We start from the raw sequence: 10000 nt of genomic DNA, 5'->3' as shown, positions 1-10000 counted from the left end.
CGTTTGTTCTCTTGTTTTGAAGGTTTTCTTTAGTCAAATCAAATCAGTCAAGAAACGGCATCAAATTTGGGTTAATTCACTCAAACCCATGTTGATTTAAAAAAAAAAAAAAAAAAAACTACTTTGACCTAACTTACAGAAAGTTCGGGAGAGTTTTTGGTAGATAATTGGGGATTTTGGTTACAAGTCATGGAGGCTGACATCTTGCCAAATTCCAGCCAATCAGAAAGCGCCTAAATCCTTCCTATGTTATACCGTTTGGGGAAAAAAATTTCGCCACCCGCCCGTCCGTCTGTCCGTCCGTCTGTCCGTGCGTCCGTCAATATATTGAAACACCCGCGCACCCACTCACGATGGTTGCAAAATTTACTGTATACATGTACTTATTGTAAACAAATTTTTTTAATGTATGTGGCCCGTGCAGCCGTGATGGACAAGCTGAAGTAGCTTTAGGGGAACCGCTTGCAAAACAAAGTAGCTGTGTGCACCGCGTTTGTGCAAATGCTCTGAATCCAGCAATGTGCAATTAACGCAAATCATTCGCTTACTGACAACGAGATTGTGTTGATTGTGGAAATTACCAGCAATGTACTGGCAGATTTGCCTCGCTGGCTGCAGGATTAAGTCCGCCTGCTTATAGACACCTACTATGTCTATATAAATATAAATACGATAAGAGATATATACCCACATGTCTTACGCGCATCCTGTTTATCAACAGATAGACAAGAGTGAGAAGTGTGTGGTATACCACATAATAATACCTGATAACTTCCAGTAAATTAGAATTGTGAATGCGAAATTGTAGAATATCTGTTCCACTGCCATTATGTCTTCTATAAACTGATAAACACAAATGAATCCATATTTAATTAATATCCTAGCAGGGCACTGACAGGTCTAGCAGAGTGAAGTATCTATTTGCGTTGTATAATTATGTCAAATCGACGCGGACGTACGTGACCGAGAATTCTTAATTTCCTTTTCGTGGTTAGTCGGTCGTGCGTAGTATGTAAACTGTGGGCGGGAGCGGCAGCGTGATTGTTTAAGAAGGGATATCGTGGATTAATCGGAGTACCAGATTTTGATGTAAACCTTACATTGAGACTTTCTTTGCCGCTGTGACCTTTCCGTGAACGTGTTCCATTGTGAAAGTAAACAGACCGCGCGAGTGATGCGGGTGAACAAGTGAAATAAGTTCATCAGTTTTTACTCGGGCAATCATTGTTGCGCGACTCGTTCGGGGGCAATCGCCCCTCAGATCGGCCCTTAGCCCCTCCCCCCTGTCAGTCAGCGAGGAGATTCAGCTCTTTAGCTGTCTAGTTCACTAAGTTTAGTAGGTCACATTGCGCGGCGGTAGCTCAGTGTTGGAGGGCAGCAGCTACAGGTGTTGTAACCCACCCTGTCATTGTGAACGGATCGAGCGTCGGCGGCGGCGGCACTCAATGAACAGGCGGGTGCAAGTGGTGTAATGGCTGGCTAACCCCGCTGTGTGCGTGCTGTGTGTGTTACAGGTGCAGAGCGTTGTCGCTGGATTACGAACGACCGGCCACATGGAGCTGCAGCAGCATCACCACCACGCGGGACTGCTGGCCGGCAACCGTGGATGCGCCGTCACCGACGATCCCAGCCTCTTCATGAATCTGAAGCTCAAGTGTCACAAGGCACGCAGCCTCTCCGACGCGATATCCGTGCAGGGCTTCGACGTTGCCGGTGGCGCCCCCACACCGCAGCCGGATATCACTGTCAGCAAGGCTGTGTTGGACACAAAGTACCGATCTCCGATCCTTGAATCTCAGCTGAAGCGCCCTCTGCGCGATGCGTCGCCGCACGGCGGCACCCCCGCCGAGAACCGCGATACAGAGAAAATGGCGGCGGATGTAGTCGAATATCTTCCTGCAGAGATGATCAAGAAGGAGATCCCGGAAGAATTCCGAGACGACGACGATGACGTGCAGATGGAGTGCGAGCTAGGGGCACGGGAGAAAGGGGCAGCTGAGGCTGTGGGAGGAGGCGGAGAGAAGATACTGATACCTGTAGACCACCCCTACCGCGACTTTCTCGCTATGATACCGGAGAGCCAGCGGTGGATCATGGAGCGGCGATTCTCAGCGCCACCTGCCTGGCCGTATGTGAACAATGTGAACAACAAACGTGAAGCGTCCAGCGAGAACCTGTCGCCAGAATCCAAATCCGCGGAGTACCACAGCTCTCGTGCGATGTCCGTGAGTCCGCAGGCACTTGCTGTCGCACAGCAGCAGCTGATGATGCAGCACCATCAGTACCAACAACAGCAGCAACAACAACAGCAGCAGCAACAGCAGCAGCAGAAACCAAAATCCGTGAAAATTCAACAGAAACAAATCGAAGAGCATAATAGATTCATCGAAGAGCTGCAGAGAAAAAACGACTCGTTTCTGCATTTGGTAAGTGAGCCTACAGTGTCTGTCTTGTGTTCCATCAGGCTATATATATACTTGATGCTTGGGAAATCGATAAAATTATGTATAATACTCCTACATGTATAGGCTTCGGTTTTAACTGTTTAGGTTACGTCGTTGATCTTTGACATTTGAGTCACTTGCTGTGATAACCCATTTTTAACGGAAGTGTATTTGAACGGTGTACAATTCTGTGTAAATTTATGTCCGCGGGTTTGTAGCAAACGGTGAATGCGATGTATGGTTATTTTCTTTTTAAAATATAAAAGAGGAAGCATTTTATAAGGATACAGTCAGGGTTACGGACAGGTTTCTTTCTGTAAAAGGCATTACAACTGTACAACATATTCAATCAAACACATATAAATTAAAAGATCTTCACGCTCACGATAAAAATAATCATAAAAAATTCATCGCTGTTGTTCAATTCATTTGTAATTACGTGCTCTGACAAAATTGTAAAGTTATAAAAAAAATGCATTTTAGAAGTTATGGCTCTTTATTTACGATATTATTGTATCGTAAAAAAATTGCAGATTTTCGTGCATCTTTTCAACTTCTTATTTCCTAAAATAAAACAGAAAAGAAATTCAAGGGACCGTTTAATAGTTCGTACTATGAACAACTTATGGCTAAAAGTTTAAGTCTCAATCCTTTGCTGTTTCTGAGAAATGTGTAAAAAAGCATTTTTTGTATAAATTTACAATTTTTGCCGTCACGTAATTAGCAATGAATTTTTAAAATTATTATTTTTATTGCGAGCGTAGAGAGATATCTCTTTTGTTAAATAGATATGTGTTTCATTTAATATGGTGAGCAGTTATGCAGTTATGCAGTATTGCCCTTTACAGAGGTACCTGTCTATAACCCTGACTGTATCCTTATGACATCGTATGCGAAAATGACAAACGCATAGGAAAATCGACCTAAAATGAACTGGTGATGAGCACGGCTGTCCACGTGCCGCATTGTTTTCCCTATAAGTACTGGCTTACCTTATACAGTCATCATCAGGGTGTAAGATTAACGCTCGCTCATCGACCAGCGCGGGTAAATAAATGATCGTTGCAGCTGGTTTATGTCAAGGTCTCAAACATGGCGATGGAACGTAATTCACATTCCTTATGTCTTAGTAAAGCTAATTTTTGCTCGGTATGGTAAACAAATTATTATGAATAAGCCTTGAATCTGCTAGACCGCTTACGATTTCTCTGTAATTTTCTGCGCGTTTTTTCATCTGTAAACGTGTCGAAGCATTACGCCCCCCCATATATTTATTCATTTATATTCATTTTTATTTTTATTTATTTATTTTTTATTTTTTTATTTTTTAAATATATTTTTCATTATATTTATATCCGTGAACGTGCAGGGGGACGAGGCTATGAACCTTTCGCGGAGGGAGTGGTGCATAGATGAGGCCGAGCTGGATGAGGAGGAAGACCCGATGATATGCGGAATCTGTAACGACAAGGCGACGGGTCTTCATTACGGCATCATCACGTGTGAGGGGTAGGTGTTCTTCGATATTACTACTGCTACTGCTACTGCTGCGTCTACTGTTGCGTCTACTGCAGCTGTTGCTGTTGTGTATAGGTTTACTCCACACGCTGTGGGCTGCACGCGCAATGGTAACCTAAGTAAGAGTACTATATATGTGAGTGGAGACTGAGATAGAAAAGGCATATCGAAAGAGAGAGAGAGAGAGAGATAGAGAGAGAGAGAGAGAGATATAGAGATATAGAGATAGAGATATAGAGATATAGAGAGATAGAGATAGAGATATAGAGAGAGAGGAGAGAGAGAGAGAGAGACGAGCGAGAGAGAGACGAGAGAAGAAAGAGAGAGGAAAGAGAGAGAAGGAGAGAGCGATTCAAGAGAGAGGGAGAGATGTAGACGATACAGAGCGGAAAAGAGGGGAGGGATGAGGAGGGAGGAAGGAAGGTGGAAGGAGGAGGACGGGAGGGATGGGAGAGGGAGAGGGAGTAGGGAGCATGGAGAGGGAGAGGGAGAGGAGAGGGAGAGGGAGAGAGGGAGAGGGAGGACTAGAGAGAGAGAAGAGAGAGAGAGAGGAGAGAAGGGATGAGAGAGAGGAGAGGAGAGAAGAGGGGAGAGAGGGCGAGAGAGGGAGAGAGGGAGGAAGCATGAGAAGGAGAGAGGGAGAGAGGAGAGAAGGAGAGAAGGAGAGCAGGGAGAGAGAACAGAGACAGAGACAGAGACAGAGACAGAGACAGAGACAGAGACAGAGACAGAGACAGAAGAAGTAGAGGCAGTGAGGGGAAAGGAAGCGAAATAGATTCACTACACACGAAGCGGGCCGGGCAGGTGGGGTAAGGTGGGGTATGGGATGAGTTATTAGTGGGATACTGATAGTAAGATACAGCCTGAAAATAGCCGACAAAGTCACAGGCACTTGGGACAGAGTCAGTAAAAACTGAAAACAATATGAACGCACATTCACAAATACTACCCCTCAATTACACTTCCACTGTTGTGTCACTGTATATCTACTTGCGGCTAGTTCTGCATTAGTTTTTGTGAAAGCAAGTTTTGGTTCATTACGTGTATTCTGTTCATTATCATTGTCTGTGCGCTTGCAGGTGTAAGGGGTTCTTCAAGAGGACAGTGCAGAACAAACGCGTCTACACATGCGTGGCAGAGGGCGACTGTGAGATCACGAAGGCACAGAGAAACCGCTGCCAGTACTGCCGCTTCCAGAAATGCCTGCGTATGGGCATGGTCCTAGCTGGTAAGTAGGGAAAGGTGATTGATGAGTGGGAGGAGGTGGGGGAATCTGGGAATATAGGTGTGAGAGGGTGGGATAGGGGGGAAGGGAGGAAACGGGTTGGTGAGGATGAAGGCAGAGGTGGGGGAGAGTGAGGACATGGTAAATAGCAGTAGCAAGAGATACTGGTCGTAATGCAGTGGTACTCGCTTTATCCGGATAGGTCGTAAACTGTGAAAAATACTCCTATTAAGCGGTGGTCCCGATTAAGCGGTGAACACTTAACAACGTGCGCAAGGATTGTTAGTCAGACATGTGTCCGATGCGTACGATTATCTGAGGGCCAATAAAACCAAGCGCGTAGCCTGGGGGCCCTAGGACCCCCAATCAAAATCAAAATCAAAATGTTTTTTCTCTCTATCTGCAGAAGAAATAGTATTGTCAACAAAACAGCGTCTAAATTGATTTTAAAGCACTTTTTACATTTAACTAAAAAAAAAAGTCAGACCCCTTGTTACTCGCTCGAGGACCGACCCCCCCCCCTCCAATCCAAATTCCTGGCTACGCCCTTGAATAAAACAGGGGTTGCTCACTGTGCAAACATCAATTTTAAAATCCGGTTATCTTGCGTGAGCGTCACGACGAAACTTACAACTCACGCGCGGATAATTAATGACAATCGCGGGCGTTTGATACGCCGCCAGGTCGAGCACTGGGCGAGAACTATGTAGTCTTTTTCGCCAACTCGAGGAGATTGAATTCAGGGGTCAAGTTAACATTAGTCATAACATCAACATTTTCTCATAGACTTGTTAACAAAAACGTGACGAAGTTACGCGTTTCTCATACGCAGTGTTTAGAGGTCCGGTCAACGAGAAAAGGTTAATAATAATGTTGACTAGTTTTGTTTTGGACAACGAGTTCCCAGTAGTGTTAACTTGACGCGTTGACGAGTAAGCGTTGTACACGGGTTTATCGACCCAGCTCGGCCAGCTGGTTTCGCATTCTAGGCATATTTAATAGCATATATTATATTATATATTATTTATATATGATTAGCAGGCGCCGTTGTTGCATCGTTTCTGAAAGTTGCTGGCGCTGTGCCGCGAGCTGTTCTGTGTGCGCCGTGACAACGGAAACGACCGAGTTTCAACCGGTTGTTGTTAAACACCCCCCCCCCTTCCCCGCGCTATCTCTTTCCCCCTCTCTCTCTCTCTCTCTTTCTCTATCTTTCTTCCTCCTCTCTCTCTCTATCTGTCTCTCTCTCGTCCTTTCTCTCCCTTCATTCCCCCTCTATTTCTGTACTTCCGACCCTACTTCTCAGCTTTGCTTCTGCGCGTTTTTTTTCGTCTGACGTCAGCATGCACGTACGTAAGTGTGCTTGAGTGCAGATATCGCACGGATGCTGAGCCTACCTGTCAATGACGCAGATAGGGTCGTTGTCGTATCAGGTACTACAGATATGTACCCGAGGTAGTTTTACGTTGTTTAGTATTATGTTTATATTTTTATATGAGGTATGTTTAGGGTTAGTGTTAGGGTTAGGGCTAGGGTTAGGGTTTGGGTAAGGGTACACTTCTGTAGTACAAGTCTGGTACACTTTGTGTATACATATTATATGTACCTCGGGTACATATCTGTAGTACCTGATACGACAACGTCCCCTTCAGCGTCAATGACCCTAAGCCCATGACCTTGAGTACATGCTAAATAGCGACTAATCACGGCTCTTGCACTTACGTCACAGCACTTGCACACACGCCGCTCTCGGCTGAGCGTACCCAGCACACGCACCCGCACGCACGCACGCGCATGCAAACACGCACACATAGAGAGGAACCGGGTTCTATTCTCTCTCCGCTCGTGAACTGCCACAAATAAACACATCCTGGTAGCGTTGACCTTGGCCTCGAGCAGGCAACATCCACGTCCCACATCCAGCAGCTCCTAGTCTCCCGTAGAGAGACCCCACGCGCTGCAGCGCACGCGTTTTGCCCAACGCACGGACGTGGTGTTCGTCTATAGGGAGAAATGCGTGGTGGGTGGGGGTGGAGGCGTGTACGGCCGGTCTGGCTGCTGTTGTTCGCTCCATTATCCGGCCAAGGTCAATGAACACAGGCTCGCGCATGCGCTTGAGTGAGATGCTGAGCGCTAATCACCACCAGCAGCAGCAGCTGTGTTGACTCGCCCTGACCCCGCCATGCCTGATAGCGAGAAGGCAAAATACAGCTATCAACGTGAATCTAGTAGCTCTAGAGTCTAGAAGCAAGATAAGAAACGAAAATTTGTGATTGAAATTGAAATCGTGAAAATACAATTGTGCCTCATTATGTTCACAATTTATGATTACATTAGTTACCTCCGCGCAACGGAGTTGCAGGGAGGTAATGTGATCCCTCTCGTGTGATGCGTTCGTGTGTGTGTTCGTGTGTGTGTGTAGCCAGCAGCGAGCCAGCTCTTATACACACGTGTGCTCTGATGACTGTGTGTGTGTTTGTGTGCTGTGTGTGTGTGTGTGTGTGTGCCGGTGTAGCGGCTGTGTGTGTGTGTGTGTGTGGCCTGTGTGTGGTGTCTGACTGTGTGGCGTGTGTGTGTCGTGTGTTGACTGTGTGTGTGCTGATGTTTGTTTCGTGTGTGTGTGTGTGTTGTGTGTGTGTGTGTGTGTGATGTGTGGTGTGTTGTGTGGTAGCTGTGGTGTGTGTGTGTGTGTGTGGGTGTGTGTGTAGTGTGTTGTGTAGTGTTTGCTGTGTGTGTGCGCTGTGTTGTGTGATGTGTGTGTGTGTGTGTGTGTGATGTGTGTGTGTGTGTGTTGTGTGTGTGTGTGCGTGCGCGCGCGTGCGTGCGTGCGTACGCGCGCGTGTTTGTGTGTCCTGTTTTATGTAAACAAACTCTCGCGACACTTTCCACGGTGATTGCGCGAACAATAGTTTGGAAGTAATGGCCGTATGCAAGACAAAATGGCTTGATTTACTTATAGTCTAGAGTAGGCTAGTTATACTGATTTTGATCAGGGTTGCATTGCTCAGTTATCGTGAAGTCCTCACGATAACTAGAAAGAACTATAACGCGTTAAATCATTTTATAGTGAGTAAAATACAAATGTTTTTTATTAGCGCCAGAATGTATATATATAGCCAGAAATAGCCAAACACATAACCAACAAATATATACTAGTAACTCAAATAACCAGTTATACTGCTGAATAACTGACAGAAATTAGCGGCAAACTTTGATATGTATAAAAGCGCTTTCGCGAAATTGATTTACAAAACGATAACAGTAGGCCCCGTGCAAATGCGAAATACACGTTAGCGCGAAAAGACGATACAGTATACGTATTTAATCGTTAATTGCGTACAGATAACGTCGATAACACGTGTTCACAACACATTATGAATTTTGTAATGAATAGGCTTGTAATAACTGCTGTAGTATTCAGCATGCCTCGTAGAATTATTTTCTCTTGTTCAAGCAAGATAAGTTATCTGGTCGAGGTGCAATGCAATGCGCCTGTGGCATCATCGTACAGGCGCTGTGGTGCTGCCCAGCAGTGAACTACTAGTACAAGAGTGGTCGTAGCCTAAAAGGCGAATAACACTGTAATGGTTTTGTTAGGGCGTCAGACCGGTTATCTGGTGGATATCGTCATCACATCTCAAGTGTTTTGTCGTACTACACGGTGTTCCACGGAAACCTTTTAGTTGCCATGCGCCTACCTTTGCCCTTATCGAGCGAATAAGGTGCCAAACACTAAAATGCATGCCGTAATGTTACCATGTATTAGCCTCCGTATTCAGTATAGCATTACTCTCTATCGTGACCTCGCCGTAACATCACCACCGTCTAATACATCAACGGTCAATACACGTCACCACAGCGCTCCGCTCCCGTTATCTGATAGCATTCAGTGGGGCTTGCACATGACACTGCCTGCGCGCTGAGGGTACGGCTGCTACCCACGGTACCTCCCCCATCTCGCATATGCAGTCCGATCCAGAAACCGCAGTGCCCTTCAATTCAATGTCATCTCGCTGTGTATATATCGATTTTTCCTGACAGCTAATTGGCCTGCCCCACATGCGCGTAGTCTTGCTGTTTGCCGAGAGAGAGGGGAGGGGAGGGGAGGAGAGAGTGAGTGAGCGAGGGAGCGAACGCGCTATTTATGTACTAGCTAGGCCGAGGGGCTACGAATCCTTGCTTCCTCTTGCTTCCGAGACTTGCGACTGTCCATCCCACAGGCACTTGGAGCGTTTCAATAAAATATAATGCTAAATAAATGCGAAATCTATTTTGTAAAATGTTTCTGTACTTTCTTTCACCTATTATTGCCGACAATTTCCTGCAAATGCCGTCCAAATGCTCATCTGCAACAAACGCTGGCTGCCGCCATGGCTGCCGCTGCACACTGACACATAAATATATAGTTGTTGTTTTTGTCATTTTTTATTTTTTATTTTTTTAGTCTATTACTATATTTTTATGTGTCAGTGTGCAGCGGCAGCCATGGCAGCAGCCAGCGTTTGTTGCAGATGAGCATTTGGACGGCATTTTCAGGAAATTGTCGGCAATAACAGGTGAAAGGGAGTATAGAAACATTAAGACTTTTTCGTATTTATTTAGCATTATATTTTATTGAAACGCTTATCCCCCTTCTCTCTTTCTCTCCCTCTCTCTCTCTCTTCCTCCCTCCCTCCCTCCCTTCCTCCCTCCCTCTCTCCCTCCTTCCCTCCCTGGCTCTCCTACATTCCTCCCCCTCTCTCTTTCTCTCCCCCTCTCTCTTTATATATGTATCAGGGGTTAATAATGACAAATTTGTTATTATTAACTCCTGATA

General features: G+C 45.7%; 1 protein-coding gene across 1 annotated transcript in view; it reads left to right on the top strand.

Moving 5' to 3' along the window:
• The window catches only part of LOC106815168 (hormone receptor 4-like), a 60913-nt gene that overhangs the window by 10233 nt on the left and 40680 nt on the right, over positions 1–10000 (top strand). Inside the window, exons 2-4 of the mRNA XM_014819599.1 lie at positions 1515–2426; positions 3814–3953; positions 5042–5190. Of these exons, the coding sequence (XP_014675085.1) occupies positions 1554–2426; positions 3814–3953; positions 5042–5190 (1162 nt within the window). The 5' untranslated portion in view covers positions 1515–1553. The remainder of the gene's footprint in view (positions 1–1514; positions 2427–3813; positions 3954–5041; positions 5191–10000) is intronic.

The sequence above is a fragment of the Priapulus caudatus genome, unplaced genomic scaffold (genome assembly GCF_000485595.1).
Source record: "Priapulus caudatus unplaced genomic scaffold, Priapulus_caudatus-5.0.1 Scaffold1054, whole genome shotgun sequence".
Lineage (NCBI taxonomy): Eukaryota > Metazoa > Priapulida > Priapulimorpha > Priapulimorphida > Priapulidae > Priapulus > Priapulus caudatus.
Note: the sequence above shows the minus strand (reverse complement) of the source record. Positions and strands in the feature narration are given on the sequence as shown.